Source organism: Neopsephotus bourkii, unplaced genomic scaffold (genome assembly GCF_033783945.1).
Source record: "Neopsephotus bourkii isolate Nb327-2 ecotype Australia unplaced genomic scaffold, CSIRO-AGI_Nbou_v1 NB_234, whole genome shotgun sequence".
Taxonomy (NCBI): Eukaryota; Metazoa; Chordata; class Aves; order Psittaciformes; family Psittacidae; genus Neopsephotus; species Neopsephotus bourkii.
The window spans coordinates 3,984,775-4,004,198 of NW_026900744.1; the positions used below are offsets into that span (position 1 = coordinate 3,984,775).

The following is a 19,424-nucleotide window of genomic DNA, read 5'->3' on the forward strand; positions in this document are numbered from 1 at the left end:
GATATCTGTATCTCATACTCCATAAACTCTCACAGTCAACTTGCAGAGCCTTAGAGACTTCAGAAGTTCAGAACTAGTTCTTTATTTCTTAGCCAAACTTTTCAGTTCTTGTTTCTACAGGAGAAGCTGATTTTTCATCATTTCCCTGCTTCCAGCCAACTCTAATGCAGATCTTTTTACCTAAGGACATTAGTATAAGATAAAAATCCTCATCTGTAGTAACTAGAGATAAAGCTGATATGAACAGCAGTGAAGTCAACAGCAAGGCTTCCATCAGTGCCAGTAGCTTTTAGAGGTCACCGTTACTATGAGATTCTTGCTGATTCTCTCCTGTGTTTGTGAGGAGCCATGAGGGAACTGGTAGAAAACTGAGAGTGTGTTCACACAGTTGTGCAGATGCTGACTGTAGTCAATGTAAAACAGACTGGCTTTTCCAGAGGACTGCCGAGGGGTGTCTTAGACAGCTGTCCCAAATTGATTGCTGGAGATACCTGGCTAGTTTTAGTTGACTTAACAGTCTGTGAGATGGATTCCCCTACTATTTGAAGGACTTGGGCCCCCTGCTCAAGTCAGACCTTGTCATTAGGCTCATTTAAGCCCCTGGAAAAATTGCACTGTCCCCTCTTCAGCGTTATATTGAAACAGTGAGAATTGTGTGAGCGTTGTTTTTGTGTATTCAGCCTGCACTTGTCCTGTGGATTGATGGCTTCCATCCCAAGTGATATCAATCTGGGCTGAAGTGCAGCTGCACTTTGTAATAGCTCAAGGGGCACAAAGGTATCAAGTGGTATTGTGTGGTTTGAAAGACATCGTTTATCTAAGGAAGCTTGTGGTCTGTTTGCTGTCACTCTGTCTTTGCAGTGCCAACTTCCCTTACCTTCACTATCACATTGTCAGGCAAAGAGACCTCACACATTAGGACAGATAGCTTTTCCACTTCCAGAGCTGACTTCTTTTCCTTCAGCAGGAGGTCTGTGTGTTTCATTGCAACCAGTAGAGCTTCTTGATTCAGCATGAGTGTAATTGCTAGTAATTTAGCTAGCTTGCAGGGAGCTTTTTAACATGCACAAGTTCCTAAAAAAGGAGTGGGAAGAAAGGGGGTCAGTGACATTTTTCATTGACACTTTCACTTAAAATTCCTTCAAGAATAGTGCCTTAAAAGAAAGCAGTTGGAGATAACAGTTTTCTGCATAGGAATACACTGACAGTTATGTTTTCCATCTTTCGTGAGGGATCAGTTGTTCATAGCAACATTCTTCACAGTTTAAATGGTGTTAGAAACCCTGCAAAACAGCATTGTGTGACTGGTGGCATGGCCATGTGATTCCTTGTTGATGGATCTTGTGGCAAGCTGGTGAAATGTACTGAAACCTTCCAGAACTGCCCCCACAAGTCGGTGGTCACTCTAACGTACATATGTGATGTAATCCTGTGCCGTATCTTGTACACTTTGGTGCAAAGTAGTCTCACTTTTAACAACTCCTAGTATCCAAGCCAGGTGTCTTCACACTGGCTGCAGCCCAGCTTTAGGTCTGAAATGACTGTGTGGATGTCCCTTTAGGAGAACCATGGTGAAGGGTCAGACTGAGAAGCATGAATATCAGCTGCTCCTCCTAGTTAAGTGCCAGTAGTAGGAGCAGGAATGCCAAAAAAGGATAAGTTCTTACAGCACTAGTAAATTACAAATGGTGAATATATGAAGTACTTGTCACAGTAAATAACTTTGAAGCCAGAATACATTTTCATGTCATAATCAGTGAATCATTTTTATGAGAAGTCAAAGTAAAATCATATGTAATCTGTAAAGTATGTAAAGACTTTAATTCATCCAGTAAATCATGTGTTGGGAATACTGTCCCCAGCTCCAGATCAGATATACTTTAGAGAAGCTTCAGGGCTTTAAAATCCTTCCACAACCTAAACCAGTCTCCAGAACCTTTGGAGGTTCACCCTCCTGCTCCATGCAAGAAAACATCATGCCAGTATGTTTCGCATTTCCTGGGGATTAAACTGCTGTGTTTGATGACTCAGGACTTCTCGAGAAAGCAACTCAGTCACTGCCTCTGTCTGGAGCAGCCTCTGGTGTCTCAGAGGACATGTCTTCTCTTGCACAGTGATTCATGGTTTGAGAGCAGAGAATCAGCTCTCTCTTTTTTTCCCTTCTTTTCCTTCCCACAAAGTTAATTAATAAAACAAATTTCTATTAGTGGGTGTTGAAAGACTGGCTTTCCACCTACACTCCCAAATGCTCCATGTTCCATGGAGAATGAAGAATGAACCTGTGAATAGAAAACAGGAGGGAGGAAAAATGGATTAGATGTTGTATATGGATCTAGACGCAGTGGCTGTCAATTGATACAATGGAAGAACATCCTGAGTGAAGACAATTTCCTGCAGTCGTGATTGCTAAAAATACACTACTACAGTAGTCCAATTGCAGAATTAATGCATGCAGATTTAGAGAGAAAGATGGGGGCACAGGGAATGTGTGACAGAAACTGAATCATCTGTTTGAGCTTCCACCTTGACCTCTTGTCCAGCCAGGTGGCCACATGGACAACACTTGTTCTGACTTTGTAAGGGCAGAATAACTTTACCAGTGGATTCTTTACTACTGTCACAGATTTCTGACTTTCCAGCTGGTCAGGAGAAGCACCAAGAATTAGCCTAATACACCCAGCGTGGTGATAACTCCTGTTGACTGAAGCAAGAAAGCAGGTGGGTCCCACAGGGAGCAAAAGGTGACAGAAGGATAGATTTAGGGTCCTTTCTACTGCTGTATGGGAAGCCAGCCTAGCTCACAGCTCTGCAGTGTCACTGTCTGCTAGTGGCAGCTTGCAGAGGAAGAGATACCTGATTTTATGCTCTCATTTGTGAGTAAGAACATGCTGAAGCCTGCTTGCACTGACTTCCAAGACACATGTCAAAGCAGGGATACTAAGATTTTCATGCTAACCTGCAGGAACTCAGCAGTGAAGTCGTAGACAGGTTCTGAGTGCTTTAGTATCTGGTGCTTTATCTAGCTACTAGATTTGAATCTCCTGTTGTCTGACCCCAGCTTCACATTTCCAATGACTCTTGCAAAAACAAAGGCAGTCACAGAAATACCTCTGTCGAGACAGCACATCCCTGTTTATGTTTGAACGGCCGATACGCATCTGGAGTCCCCAGCATTCAAAGTGCATATTCAGAGAGATGAGCCCCATGTTGTGTTTGAAGGGAAGGCAGCACTTTGAAACAAGAATGAAGCAGGAATAAATCAGGATGAAGGATATGGAGCATTAACATTACTTTACATGAAATCCCTACTGGAAAGATGTGGCTAGTGTTCCAAAGTTTTCCTTGGAGAGTGCTCGGAAGTTGCATACCAGCCTATTTGCGGAAAGCTTAACAGTTCCCTATTGTTCTTGATGTGAAATGCATCCCAGATAAACATTTTCCCCCTCCATTGAAGAAAAACGATACAGCCTGTCCAGAGCTCTAACACAGGGGACTACACTGGGCTGGTGCTCAGCCTCTGCAAAGTTGTTGGATTCTCTTGGCATTGAGCTTTGCAAAAGGCTAGAGTTATGTACATGCCAGCATCGTTAAGAAAAGGCTAAATTATTGAGTGAGACTGGGATAATCTGCAAGGGTTTAATAACATCTTGTGCCCACATCTTTGCGTCTCTTGGGTTCATTATACCCCTGGAATGTAAATCCCAATCCACAGTGGCTAAACAAGGTTCACATGGATCTCAAATACTTTTGTGGTATTGTCTCCTTCTGATTTTGGAAGGGGAAAGAAAACATTGCTAGCTGAAACAAACTTACGTGGCTGCTCATGGCTTGGATGGGTGTACTCTTTGCTGGGAAAAAAACCGCCTGGATGGCTGAGCCCAAAGAGTGGTGGTGAATGGAGTTAAATCCAATTGGCAAATGGTCACAAGGGGTGTTCTCCAAGGCTCAGGATTGGGGCCAGTTCTGTTTTATATCTCTATCTGTTTAATGATCTGTACAAGGGGATCGAGTGCAGCCTCAGTAAGTTTCCAGATGACACCAAGCTGGATGGGAGCATTGGATCTGGTGAAGGGTAGGAAGGCTCTGCATAGGGCTCTGGACAGGCAGGATCAGTGGGCTGCGGCCAGTGGTATGAGGTTCTGCATGGCTGAGTGCCAGCTACTGCAGTTGGGCCACAAAACCCCCCCACAATGCTGCAGGCTTGGGGAAGAGTGGCCTGAAAGTTGCCTGATGGAAAGGGGCCTGGGGGTGCTGGTTGATGGAGCTGAACATGAGCCAGCTTGTGCCCAGGCAACCAAGAAAGCCAACAGCATCCTGGCCCGTATCAGACATAGCGTGGCAGCAGGGCTGGGGCAGTGATCATCCCCCTGTACTGGGCACTGGTGAGGTCACACCGTGAATCCTCTGTTCAGTCCTGGGCCCCTCACTACGAGAAAGACATTGAGGTGCTGGAGCGGGTCCAGAAAAGGGCAGCAAAGCTGATGAAGGGTCTGGAGCACAAGTGTTATTGAGGAGCAGCTGAGGTGTCTTTAGTCTGGAGAAAAGGAGACTCAGGGGAGACCTTGTTGCTGTATACCACTACCTGAAAGGAAGATGGAGCAAGGTGTGGTTGGTCTCTTCTACCAGCGGGGGATAGGATAAGATGAAACAGCCTTGAGTTGCTCCAGGAGAGGTCTAGATTGGATATTAGGAAAAATTCCTTCACCAAAAGGTTGTCAAGCATTGGAACAGGCTGCCCAGGGAGGTAGTTGAGTTGTCATCCATGGATGTATTTAGAATACATGGTGCATGTAGACATGATTTAGCGGTAGACTTGGCAGTGCCAGGTTAACAGTTGGACTTGATGGTCTTAAAGGGCTTTTCCAATCTAAGCAATTCTATGATTCTACAAGGAGAGCAGTAAAACTCTGCTGCTGTAGTGGGTTTAGGTTGTAACATTGCTGGTGTTTGTGGCACTTTACATCGTTTTAAGCCATTTTAAGGAATTATTCCTAAAACCCAGAGAGTAAAGGCATCACATTCCAGCACAAGGAAGATCCAGAAGTCCCTGCATGAACTTCGGAGAGAAAAAGCTGTTTTCTGAAATAAGCAGTGATAAGAATCTAGGCTCTCTAAAACCAGTGTAATACTGGTGGTGTTTTGGCCCAGGTCAGTGGGTGGCTTTTCCTCTGCTTCCCCCATCCTGGCAGATGGAGATCTGAAGGGCCTTCTTGTGTCCTCACTTCTGATTCCCATTTGGGTGAACACATGGTTTTGTTGGGTGCCTCTTTTCTCCTTCTGTAATGCTACCTAGGCTGAAGACCTCTTTGCAGGAGAAGCAGGTCATTCTGCTCATTGACAGGCAGTCAATACATGCACATACTGGCTTTTTGCTACCATTTTGTCAAAGCAAACCTTGCTTTGTGTTTGTAACATCTTCCTTCCCTAGAGGCGTGTGGTTTCTTGCTAATGTTAAATGAGAATTTTGTATGTGTATCAGACTCATATGTAGATTAGGTTTTACATTGCAAATAAAACTGGGAAGCACAACTTCCACTGACATTTAGCAGGCACTGAGGTTTTAAATGCCAGAGGCAATTTTAGAAGCATCCCCCTCAAGGAGAAACGACATAGACTTGAAAGAAAGCAGAATTAACTGGGGGTTTGTTTGCTTGTTTGTTTTACAAATGCAGCCACGCATTTAGGGCAATTTCTATGTATTCAAGCATTCATACAGATAGCAACCATAGCTGAATGGTCAGCAATTCCCACTCAAGTCAGTGAAAGGCAGCAAATGAAATGCACAGGCAACCAGAAGTGTTTGAAATGAGATGATAGACGTGGGAACTCCTTTTCTTTTTTCTCTGTTGGGGTGCACTGTCCCACTTCCCTCCCTACCTCCCCTGCCTTTCCAAGAAACCCCTGGTCAGTCTGTGAATAGCAGACCTGATGAGCTCTAGGGATCCTATGGGCGTTCTATTTGTTGCACTGGTATCTAGGAACAGGCTGACCTCATACATAAGTGTTTCCTCGTAAAGCCTGACTCCTTCCTGCTTACTTTCATATAAATAAGGAATGCACTCTTTTCTGAGCTCTGTGTTGTTCAGGATAACTCAGTTACACCAGGCTGTCAGATTAAATCTTACTACAGAAGGGAGAAAACCGAGACAGACAGGCATTCATGGAGGATGTCATCATTTGCTAAGGAAAAGAGCATTGCTTTAGTATCTTGTGCTTCTGTTCAGAATTAACATCTCAGTCTTAGTGGGCCTACTGGGGCAGCCCCAAGTGTTCATTCTCATTGCAGATAGATGAGTCAGATGAATCATTCTGCAGTTTTAATTAAAACATCTTACATGGGCAGCATCTCAACAGCACAGGGTGGCAGTTCTGCACTCCAGACCATGCTTATCTGTCCACAGTGCTTATGTGGCCCTACCCCAGCACAGCATCTCTGAGTCTTTGCTGTATTTCTTCTCACTGTCTTCATGTGAGGAGGGGAGTTATCTCTGTGGGTGGATGGAAAACTATGGCCCAAAGAGCTTTTAACTCCCTGGGGGAAACTATGACAGCACAGCTACTTTAGTGTTATTTAAACTGCTAACCCCTAAACCACCGTGTGATCCCTTCCCTGTTGGGATTTGATGGGCAGCATTCAGGCCTGGAGAGCTGTGAAAGCACTGGCAATGCTCTGATCTCAATAAACCCAAGACGCATCTCAGCCACCGCAGAGCATGACGCAGAGGTCATCTGAGTCTGCTTTGCAGTGCCTGAGGCTCACCCACTCCTTTCAGCACTTTCTTGTACAGATGTTTCCTGTGTGGAACTGCTTCCAGTGAAAGCCCAGATTAGTATCGACTTTCTGTTTCTGGGCTTGGTGTCTCCTGGTACATGCCTGTCAATCTCATGCTTGCGGTATGGAGATATCACCTATCCGGGGTTGATCTGAGCTGCCAGGGTAGACCGCAGCAGCAGAAACGAAAAGTCAAAAGCTTTCTATGTCTTGACCCCAACATAAATTCAGCTCTACTGTGCAGAAATCATAGCAGAAAATGGGGTTCTAGGAGCCCTTTTGGCTATGGCAGCACCCCTGACCTGTGCTGTGAACCTGTCCCTTACAGTGGAAGGTGGACTGAGAGAGGAATCCGTACTTACTGGAAGGAGTCTTTTCAAGAGAACCAGCAGGAATGATACTCAATGTGGATTAAGAAGCAGTAGCAAAAGCTGACTGAAGGTTGCAAGCATGGATGTTGAGCCCTTGCTGTTGCAGACCCTTTGAAAATGAAGTGTGTATTCCAGTGCAGGGCCGTGTTGGAGAGACAGTCTGATCCCGTGAGGGTTGGTAGAAGGGCACACTCTCAGTGAATAGAGAAGGCGCTTGACTTTAATAACGTATGCTAAAAAAACCCAACTTTAAATTACCCAATTATGCTGAGAATTTGATGATTTTGATATTAAAAGCCCTCTGCTAGCAGAGAAATACTGGATTTTCTGTAGTTTGAGCCTCATTACAGCACTGCCTCAGCAGAAGTCCTAGTTTGGTCACTCTCAAAGCGTTTCCAGCTTTGTGCAGTGAGAAGAAGCTAACGTGACTGTTAGGATCCATGCCAGATGCCAGGCATAGTTCTGATGAGTCTCTGACGTCTGTTAGACTTGTGATGTTACATACTTTTCAGTACCTAGGCAGTGCTACAAGTGCTAGGCTGTGATACCTCCTCAAACAACCACGCTTGGATAAAGCATTTCCAGGCAAACAACAAACAAATGAACACAAAGAAAATACACATGCACATACAGGGGAGGGAGAGGAGGCTTCCTAAGTGACTTCCTGTGCTCTGGGGAGCAGCAGAACAAGTGGTTTTCATTTTCCTGGTGTTTCACTCACTGCCATGCGGGGTTCTCTTCATGGAAGGAGAGCTGTGGGCTTAATCACTGGGTTTGTGTACACGTGTGTGTGTCTGTATAAACAGTTTATGTAGAAGTTGGTTCTGCTCAAGCTTGTGACAAGAGACATTTGTCATTCATGTTCACAAAGCGCTCCCGATGAAGGTTTCAACCACTGCCAGTCCCCAATCTGATTTATTATTTTCCCTTGGCAAATTAAATCTGCAGAAATTACACAAAGGGCACCTGAGGGTCTTGATATCTCTCTGATCAAGGAAAGCAGCTGGCCTAATTCTTGTGCTGGGCTGGCAGAAAGCCCATGCACGGACATGCCTTCCCTTTCTTCCATTGCAATATGACTGGCACCAGAATTGCTCCAAAGACCCATCATTCTTCTCCCTCTTTTCTCAGCAGAGGCTGTTGGTAGGGGACTTAAGGAGATCTCCATGACTCCACTTGGCCAGTGCTAACCAGTTAGATGCAGGAGGAAGGAAGCACTGCCTTTATGCAGACCTTCCTCTTCTTCCTGTGTTTGTAGCTGTGTTGGTAACTCCTTGGAGGAGGTGAACCCCCAAAGCTCCTTTGCAATGATGTCTAAAGCAGACTTCAGGGAGGGAGGCTGCAGAGGCTCACTTTTGTACAGTTGAGTGCTGTGTCCTTGTGTCCTCGTGATGGTCTGGCTGTATCTGTCTGTCATCAGCTCATACCCTTCACTTATCAGGCAGCTGAGACAGAGCTCTTTAATGTGTGTATAGTTTATTTCTGGGATTCTTAAATGCACCAATAACAATAATAGACTTTGCAATGAAGGAGAAATACTTCCTGTGGAGCAGACCTTGGCCTTGTTGTTTGTAACTAGTCAGTGAGATTTGCCTGAGTTCATTAAAAATCAATCTTTCTTGTGGCCTCAGATGCCTCCTAGGTATTCAAGCTGTAGTTCAAGGTCTAATCTCAAAGGGTTCAATTAACAACCCAAAAAGAGAATATAAAACCTGTCTTTTCTTCCTTAAGGTTTCAGCAACAATGTGCATGTTTCATTAATGTAGAATTTTAATGAAGGATGGATTTGTCAGACAGAAATAAGTATTTGATGCAAACAGTTTCATCAGTATGAGTTAATACAGAGAGGGAGCTGAGATGAAACCAGGCTAATACGTAGTGACATTATGTAAAGTTCATTAACATTAGAGTTGGTAGAACAGCATTAGATATTAAAGCAAGTGGAGTCTGGAGGAAGAACTCTTCTACCTTCAACATGTTTTAAGGGCTTTGTCCACTACCACACAGTAAAAATGCCCCCAGACAGGCTGAAGTGTTGTCTGAATAGGGTTTCTGACAACTGTTTTGTTCTTTACTTGGAAACACTCAGGCTCCGTGATAAAAACAATGCCAATGGGCTGTAACGGTATTTTGGAGAAAGGCAGGCAGGCTTTGTGTTCCTTATTTTAGCCCAGCAGCCATCAATGGCTAAGCAGATCAGATGTTTTACAGTGTCAGCTACACAGAGGAAAAGTGGATTTGGTGTAACAGAGATGTGGGATCTCTTGCAGGCATGGTCTTCTTATGGCTCTTTGGTTCCACACTTCTGCCTGCTGCTGAGTTTAAGTGGTCCACGTCTCTCTCCTTCTCATGATAGCAGATACTTATGTGCCTATGTTATCTGTCATCTTGCAATTGTAAGAGCCTGGACTGAGCAAGGTACTTAGGGACAACAAGTTGCCATGCTTGTACAGATCTGTGATCCACCCAGTATCTCATCTCTGCCAGGACCTGGCTCCAACAGCATCAGAAGGAAGCACAGGAAAACACTGCCAGGCATCACTGAGTAAATCTGCCCTTAGCTTAAGTCTGTAAGTCAGTGAAGAGGTTTTAATCCCTCAAGTTAGGCATTTGGTACCTTGCTCAGCTGATGTCTCTGCTGAGAGTTTACTTTTAAGATGTGATGTAAAATATGGACTCTTCCAGTTGTTTGTCTCTCCAGAGGATCAGTAGAGAAGCCAGTTCCAAAGGAGGCACACTGGGAGCACAATTCAATTTGGATTGCAAATGAGTGAGATACAGACAACAGTTGTGTATTAGCTGTAATTCTACTGTGGAATCAAAATTGAGGAGCCAGGTTGGGGGGTGGAGGGAGTTGTCAGTCAGCTGCTTAATCTTGAAACCTGTCTGGATGACAACTATTATGATGGAACAAATGCATCCTTACTTTCTTTTCTATGCTGATAATGAGATCAGGAATGGTTTGGGAAAAACAACCCATGAGATGACTATAGTTTTTCAGCTCAGTTAGCAGGCCTGCCTTTACACATGGCTGTACAGCTCAGTGTCCCAAAACCTGACCGTGTTTAGAGAGGAGCAGAGACCCATAGACATCAGAAGCTTCATTGACTTAAAATGGAAGTAGGAGAGAAACGAGTTTTGGTAATTATTTCTAGTTTGATTGTAGCAGCTTGAGGAAAAAGGAGGATTTGATCAGCCCTGCACGTGCTTTCTGGTCACTGGAGTCTGAGATCGTAACTGCTGAGATGAGATGGTGGCATTTTATCACCATTGTCTGGCTTCTCAGATACTGCCCAAACCACTGTAAATATGGTGTTGAATCAGAAGTGGCCCAAAACCTAAGGCCAGACCAAAACTTTGGAGATACCACAATTAGAATCACAGAATAGTTAGGGTTGGAAAGGACCAGATCATCCAGTTCCAACCCCCCTGCCATGGGCAGAGACACCTCACACTAAACCATGTCACCCAAGGCTCTGTCCAGCCTGGCCTTGAACACTGCCAGGGATGGAGCATTCACAACCTCCCTGGGCAACCCATTCCAGTGCCTCACCACCCTCACAGAATTTCTTCCTTATATCCAATCTAAACTTCCCCTGTTTAAGTTTGAACCCATTACCCCTTGTCCTATCACTACAGTCCCTGAGTCCCTCCCAGCATCCAATTAGACCTGAAAAACTTGGTGTTGCAGATTGGACCAAACTGGAGAAGAATTTTATGCTTCGTAGAACCTGTTGGATGATGGAAGTTAATTTCCAGCCCCTGAAAAATCTGCTGTGTATAATTAATATGACATCACCTGGAAGAAACATAGATCAGAGAGCTTAGAAAGAGGAAAGAGATTACACTGCCCAGTAATAAGTCCACCAATGTTCTTTATTAAAGCAGCATATATACAGTTATTAAAAAGTTATTAAAAGGAAAGAGTAATATCTTTACTTTTGTTACTGATGTTTTTCAAGCAATAACAGAAAAAAAAAATCTGTGGAATAAAGCTTGAAAATACTCCATTTCAATAAAAATGCAACCCTAAAATTTTCTTTTGTGGTGAAGTGCCATCACTTTATATTCATCACAAAGTCTAAGTGTTCTTGTCAAATTTGGACAAAAGTCAGGATTTCCAATCCAGAGGTAATGCTGATACTCCCAATATTTGTTTCTGTCTAAAATCAGGGAGGAAAAGCAGAAATATTACAAATTAATTGCAAAGTCAGCACTCAAACATTTATGAGAAGTCACTGAAACATTCCAGTTTGCATTATGTGGCAGGTCTTTCAGTGGTACAGGACTCAGGAGTTGTAATTTGAATGTGAAACCCTTTCCTCTGTGAGGTAGACTTGCAGAGCAAAACCCATGTCCCAGGGTAGATGCATAGCTTCATGCTCCCATGTTGAACCACGAGACTTGAGCAGAAAAGAGCCCATCTTGATTTATGCAATAGCTATTCTGTCTAAGGAACTTTAAGTACAGCTTCCATACAACAGTGAGGCACCAAAGGCAGCTGTATTATGAATATTCTGCTTAAATCAAGCTACCTAAGTGGAAATAGGTTATCACTAAGTTGGTATGGTGATAGTGACAGAATAGAGTCTGAGGTGAGGCTTTGTGTGACATGAGCAGAGAAGGATCTTATTTGCTCCTAACATGGGAGATGGAAGCAAGACTTAGAGGGTTGACCCATCCTTTCTCTGTTGGCACAGCCCGTCTTCTGAGGCTGGAGTGTGCAGCTTACACGGTTTACACTAAAGGTGCATGAACAATGGATTATTCAGATCAGGAATTGAACCAGAAAGTCGAGAAGGGGAAATAACTTCAGCCCAATCTGAAGTGGAACGTTTTTAGGACATTTTTGAAGGCAGGGGATCAATTTTTAAACAAAAAAGGCCACTTTGTAGCATTTAAGTCTTTGAAAACAGAACACTGAAAAAGAAATGGGAAGCTTTGCTCAGCAAATGCTGAAATGAAGCATTTTGAGTTTTCTGACATCAAAGAACTCATTTGAAAATGTGGAAATGCCAAGTTATAAATGTTACTGCTGCCCTCTCTATTTTTTTTTCTCCAAATTCAACTGCTCCAGTTGCAGAAAGCTTGCATTTTTCTCCTTTGCCCTAGATCTGCTCCACTTTTAACAAACTGGAATAGACAACCAAAGTTTTACTTCTCCTATTTTATAGTTTCTCAAACTGGGAAGGAGAACATCGCCACCCATGGGAATATCTTGACTTCACAAGCTTTTCACTTCATGCACAAAGTTGAGGGTTTGCATACATATTTGTCTATACTGAGGACTTAATTCCCATCCAAACTAACAGTGATTGTTAGTTTGTTCTTGAACAGTGATTCTTCCCAAATAAATAGTCTGACATGGATTCTGAGTCCAGCGATACCATCCAAGTTTGGTGGACTGTAATCTAATTTAATCACTTAACCTAATTTAACTGCTCATGAGATATAGTTGACTCTGGTGCAAAAATGCAAAAAACAACGTCGTTTCCAAATTCTGTTAAGACGTGGAAATGCTTTAACTTTAGTGCACAGGCTGAAGGCAACTGCATCCTAGATAAAGTAACCTCATGATAGTTAAACCAATCAGGTGAGTGAATAATCAGGTATTTCACAGGTAATCTCTTTGGCTGCATCTAGAGCCCAAATTCATCCTCAGTAATTTGCAGCAGTTACCTGAAACAGCTCAGATAAGTTAGGTATGGGAAGAATCTAATTCTCCAGTCTCTTCTTTGGAGTTACTATCTTTCCAGTAAAAAAAGAAATTATGTGTGTGTATATATATTATATATATATAGATATAGATATACATATTTTTATTTATATATAGATATGTTTTAATCTTGAAGGAGATGAACTCCTTGGTGATATATACTGGTGTCACCTAGTTATGTGTGAGACCATGGTCTAAATCCAAGAGGCCCTATAAGCTATTCTGGGGTGGGTTAGGATTCCGGCCTGGATTTCTGTTCTCCCTTTGTTTGCTGCTCTCCCAAGAGCTTTGAAAATGTGAGTTTCATGCTATCATAGAAGAGGAAAAACAAGTAAAACTTCATGTGGGACAGGACGTTCTGGTGCCCGTCTTGTGGGTGTGCATGACTGCTCTTTCTGAGGGATGTGTAAGGAAAAAAAAGCAAGAAGCAGATGTCTCTGTGGCCTGTGGCAAGGCGAGCAAGGATGCGTGCAATGGCCTGACAAATTCCTGCCTTGACAAAGACTCCCAAACTGGAATGTATGAAAACCCGTTTATAATAAGATGCTCCTAACTTAGTGTCTGGCTGTCATCCGGGTGCATCCCAAGAACAGTGGCATAAGGATAAAGCTGCCACATCACACATTCCTCACTATCACCACAGCTTCTCTCTTGATGAAACAAAATCTTTCCTTGTCTGACAGCTCTGAAAACTGAAGCGAGAAAAACCTCAGTGATGTTGCTGTACTTGGAAGCACGTTCAAAACATGGCAGTCTTCTGAGCTAAACTTTTCCGTTGCTCACGCTACAAAGGCAAGATGCAAATAACAAATTGGCAAAGTTGCATTTTAGAAGATTCTGCACATATCTGAGGGAACAGAAACGTTACCGCAAGAGTGCTAAAAAAAAGGATTAAATTGATGATTTAGCTGTGTGGAAGATGTGTATGGTCAGCAAAGGCACGTCCTGTCTCATGAGCTAAAGCAAGGGCAAATTCCTGGTCCTGCTGAAGCCCATTTGGCTCTCACCTCAAATGTTACTAGCATTACTCTGGTAGGGCCACTGAGCAGAGGTGTTAGTGGGGTCTGCCCTGCTTGATGCTCACCTCAGATAATAGTCAATGAACTGTTTTCCCAATGTTTGGGAAAATCCCCGTTGGTGGGGACAAGGTGTGGTGCAAGGTATAGTGTTAATACTGCATTAGCTTCCATTGGTGGGGAAAGATAGGTGATTTGCAAGGGCTGTTCAGAGCAGGAACGAAATGTGGATGCTCTGATTCATCCTACAGATGAAGTTATCAAGCCCAGAGATGGTCACAGCCCTCCAAGCTGCAGAAATTGGGTACCTAGTGAGAGGGGTAGGGAGATGTTTGCCTGGGCATGGGCAAAAGGCAAGGCCAGACTGACACTTGGCTTGGGGTTGAATGAAAGTGGGACCTGTACAATATTAAGCCTGAGAATTATGAAAAGAAGCTATTACAGGACTTCATGATGTTAATGTCTTTTTTTCCTGACCAGATCCACTCAATAACCCTAGCAAATCCCGATGATGGGTCAATTTTCTGTTGTCAGTGTCAGCACAGAGCAACACTAGAGACCACAAAGCAAAGAGAAATGCAGAGACAGCCTAATGGAGCATAGAGCTCAGCCTGAACTTCTTGCCTGTTTTCTTCTGTTTTGTTCTTTTAATTCTTGAAAAGATTTAGGAAAGGATGGCAAATTTCACCAGAAGTGAAACAAAACCACATGTGTCTTTGTCTGTGGATTAAGTGTTTTCAGGAACTAGCAAGAATAAATGTTTTCCTGTTTTCACTGCTTTCTGTACCTTAGGACCAAGCCACGTAGCATATTCGCTAAGACTCCCAAGTTTTCTCATGTGGACTCTGTTATTTTAGAGAACTTGTTTTGAAGAACTGTGCATCCCAGGGAAGGAAATAAAGGTCAGAAGTGAGAAATGCCTACCTAAGGGCCTGAAATACTTTTACTTTCTCAAAGACCACCCTGTGTGAGAGTGACAGATTTCAAAATGGGTGGAACCTCTAAGCCTGGAGTTGTATCAAGTTATTCATGAAAAATCTCCAATATCTTTGTCATGGACCAAGATATCTGGGTGGTATGTTCTCACTCTTTCTTCAGCACTGTGGCCTTACAAACTGAAAACTAGCCCTGCTTTTTCTCTGGCGTTCAAAAGAACTATGTATCTTGAAAAGCTGTCTCAGCAATATTGAAGGAGTGGGAAAAAAAAGGGTATTATATCCCCATGGTTTCGTACAGTGCAGCTGTGCTAATAACAGAGTGCATTGAGACTGAGTCCGAAGGAAAGGCACGAAATAGTCCATGAAATGATCAATTGAATCTCACAGTAAAGCTTAACACAAAGGGAGATCTTTTGTCCAGGTATTCTATTGTAGATGGGAGGTTTTTGTCTTTTTCTTTAGGGGGAAGAAATCTACAGTAATAAGATTTTTATTGAAATCAGTGGAAAAAGTTGTCTTCTGGTAGAAACTTTGAGTTAAAATCTTTAAGTGTTCTTAGAATTTTTGATTAAATACCAGTATTCTGTGAGATTAAGAGTTTTGAGTTTACTTCTGGCTGAATATCTGCAGGATGATGATCAGATTCGAAAACAACCAGGTCCACAGATATATTAAATCAGTTTTCATTAAATTTGCTTTTTTTTTTTTTCCTTGAAAGAAGTAAGCACACATCAATATACAGCCTTCAACAGTCCCTCCTAGGTCTTGGGGTAATTACTAGTAGTACAGGAATAATGGAACAAGTATCAACTAGATGTAATACGCAGTTGCCACAGTGGAGCTATTCCCTCTGCATCGATTCTAAAGTACAAGTGGTTAGTTTATAACCCTCTTTAGGTTACAACATTTTAACGTCTCTGCAGTGTTTATTTATTCTCTTCCCAAAGAATGTCCTGAAATATCGAGTTTACAACCTGTGGCTCATGTGATGGTAGTGGAAACAATTAAGCTAGAAGCTTTCAAAGCCACCACTGGGATTTTGATGCCCAAACTCATTAATTTTAATAAGAAGTGAGCTGCCAGTCGTCTTAAGTGGTTTCTAAAATCTCAGCCTGTAAAAACACCTTTCTGTTGGTTCCAGTTTACTGGGAGCTGAGAGCAAGGTAAACGTATGTAACAAAATAGTAGGTGTTAAAGGGGGAAAGTATGTGTTCAGATGTCTCTAAGACTATTCAACCAAATGGTAGCCCCAGTGTTGAGCTGGCAGATGTGGACTGACCTAGGGGCTGCTCCTACCTTTAGTGTCTCAGGGAGTTACTGACTGCTCAGAACATGAGGCACACTTTCGGTGGCAAGAGAAGAAAGTCACTAGAAACAGAAATCTTCATAACAGCACAGTTTTATCTGTGTTGATCACATTGTTTATCTACTTTGAGCTCTCATGTCTGCTTCATTCTCTTCCTTTCTTAACATGTTTCTGCCCACCACAGCCTTGTGGCCAGGATAGTGCTCTTCTCCCCAGCATGCAGATGGATGCTGGGTTGCAGGATGATCTGGGTGCCAGAACAAGCTGCCTTTGGGCAGTATCAACCAGCTTGTATTCCCTTTGCTTTGGAGTAAGTGCAGCAGGTGATCAGGCTGGCACCTTCTTGCCACCCATCACTGCCTGCTGCCATTGCAGTTACCCACATGGAGTTTGTAGATGTTTGGTCCTTCCTACCTGTCTAACCTGTCCTATCCAAGATCACACTCTGTTACCTCCTAAGCTGCTAAATGGCAGCATATGCATGTTGGTACTTCACTGATCCACCATCATAGAATCATAGAATCAATGGAGTTGGAAAAGACCTTTAAGATTGTCAAGTCCAACTGTTATCCCCACTAAACTGGCTGGATAAGGATTAAGAACTGTCTGCTGTGGCCTGAGGAACCCACCCAATGCAAAGCTATGAGAACCTTTCCTTCTACATGAGTTTGGAATTGGCTTTGCTTCAGCCATGAGCCTGTGTCACAGCCTAAGTTGTCTTGAAGGCTTTGGAGAGCCTTCAAGATCTCTCAGGGTTGCTGCAGTGATGAAAACTTATCCTTGACATCAATCATGGAAGAATGTCTTAATGGATTAAGAAAAGCTAGAACCAGCAGATCTCTGTGGTGTAAAATAGAGCATGGAATGAGTATGAAGGAATTTGAAAAGGACATACAGAGAGTCTGATGCTTGGAAAAAGAGGAAAAATATGGGATTTTCTTGTGTCTTTTATTAACATAAGCAACCTCGGAGAATTTAGAGTTAGTTTGAACAAGCATCTTTCTTTTCTGTATCTGTCATATGATCTCTGAAGAATTTCATTAATGTTGGCTACAAGTAACAAAATTGCTGTAGTTTTTGCCAGTAATTCTCATAGTAGCAACGATTAATTATCAGTAGCTATTGGAAGGAACTCTGGGTGAAACATGATGCAGTGGAACTAGAGATGACCATCTTAACTGCTATTGTAGTGGGCTTCAGAAACAATGAAAAAGAAGAAAAGATGCCATTAGTACTAGATGTGACTTTTTTGGAAGAGAACAAAATGTTCCATAAGTGAAACATGTGGTTTCACTTGTAGCGCATTTTGTACATTGTCATCAATGAAGTTTAGGATTTTTATTACTTTTTCATTAAAATGTCTTACTGATTTCACTCAGGAGGCAAAACTTTTCACGTGGCTTTAATTGTGTCTGTCATAAAAGTCATAGCATCCGTGTAATAGAAAGTTCTGCAGACCACAGCTTCATTTTACCTGTTAATTGTCTTCCGTTTCCTGTACCTACAACTCACTGGGCCATCCCAGGGACAGAAGAAGTTTCTCTCTTGCAATAAAGACCAAACAGGAACTTCTGTTGAAGTCTGGGGAGGAATCACTGTGTCAGTAGTGGTTTGATGTAGTCTTGTTTCAGATACCTTAGCTCACAAATGTAACATCTATCTCTGTATCCATGTATATACGTATCTATGGTACATGTCACATGCATCACATGACCACATGTCAAAGGAGAGTGTTTGTACTGGCTTTTTCTAAAACTAGTGAAACTCTAGAATATTAAAACAATATAAAGGCTGTTTTCTGCATAGTCCCAGTCAGATGGGAGAGGCATTATGGTAGTGTTTCAAACAGGAGTGAATGGCTCTGGCAGTATTGCTTCAAGGTGTCTGTGGGCAAGTCATTGACCATCTTTTCTGCTTCATTTCTTCACTGTACAAAATATGCTAGAGTTCAGGTCTCACATATCCTATCCTGGCAGCCTAGCCACTAGACCATACTTCTGTCAGCAGCCTGAGCTTCCCTGTCACCACTCCTAATTCAGATGAACAAGCATAATTATTGCTGCAGTCAAAACAATTGCTTGTTTTTGACAGATGTTATCCAAAGTTGAAAGAGAAAAAGGAACTAATTTCTCATCAGTTTGAGATGTTCAGGGCTGGTTTGGACAGAGCCTCGGGTGACATATTTTAGGGTGAGGTGTCCCTGCCCATGGGGGGGGGGGGGGGGTGGAACTCGAGGGTTCTTTCCAACCCTAACTGTTCTATGATTCTATAAGATCTGTTTCTGTTAAGGTACCTGTTTCCCTCAGAGTCACAGTTCTGCCATTTAACCTTCAGCCCAGTGGAAGAAGTAACATTGATGCCTAATACAGGCTCTCAAGCCTGTAAGAAGTAATGAAAATGCCAGAAAAAAAACTGCTTTTCCCCTCTTTTTTTCACTTTAGTGTTTACTTGAAAGCTTGCTAGGAAATGACACTGTTGTCTTTAGTTGATGTCCAAAGCAAAAGCCTTTCTCCTTGCATACCTTCTAAATACTCACTGAGGAGTGTAGTCCTCTGCTTTCCATTTTCCTTAGCATGCTGCCTCACTCATCAAATGTTTAAATGTTGTGTTTTGCAGTTCCAGGATGACAAAGACAAGCCCAGCCTTGGAAGGGTCCTCAGCAACAGCCCTGCCCGCTGTCCAGCTATCTGAGCAGGTCCCACTGACATCTCCTTCCCTGAAGCCGCTGCAGATGGATGAAGAAGACAGCCTGTCTCCTCACCTCCTGTTGCCAGATAGCATCAGTCAGCTGGAAGAGTTTGGCAGACAGAAGAAATGGCACAAGAAGCAGCACAAACACCATCGCCAGAGGCAGTTCAATGACCTCTGGGTTCGGATAGAAGACAGGTGAGTCATAACTTTTACGGACCCTGTCCTCTTCCTGCTGTCTCCTAACTGGTTGCTTTTTACAGATCCCAGCTCTTGGTGATTAGATCACAAGGAGGATTAGCAAAAGGCTAAATGGGAAAGACAGGGAGTGAGGTGATGGGTTTGGAGCCTAATGAAGAACTAAATAGAAGGCTGCTGGGCACATTTGGTCTAAAAGTAAAAGAAAAAAAGCTATTGCTTAGAATATTTAAAATATAGAGAAACAAAGACTTGTCAGAGTAAAAACAGGAAAAAAATTACAATGGAAAATATTCTGTGCTTTCTTTCTTACAGTAATTATTTTGCAATCTTTGCTGTCAGCTTTCAGCCCAAAGATTTGCCCATTTTCCAACCTGGCATTCTTTAACATTCTGTTGACATACTTGACTTTCAGTATT

General features: G+C 42.8%; 1 protein-coding gene across 2 annotated transcripts in view; it reads left to right on the forward strand.

Annotated features, from left to right (window-relative positions):
• The window catches only part of TRABD2B (TraB domain containing 2B), a 291,115-nt gene that overhangs the window by 250,779 nt on the left and 20,912 nt on the right, over positions 1 to 19,424 (forward strand). For both annotated transcript variants that reach the window (XM_061344875.1, XM_061344874.1), the window contains exon 6: positions 18,736 to 19,005. In XM_061344875.1, coding sequence (XP_061200859.1) covers positions 18,736 to 19,005 — 270 coding nt within the window. The remainder of the gene's footprint in view (positions 1 to 18,735; positions 19,006 to 19,424) is intronic.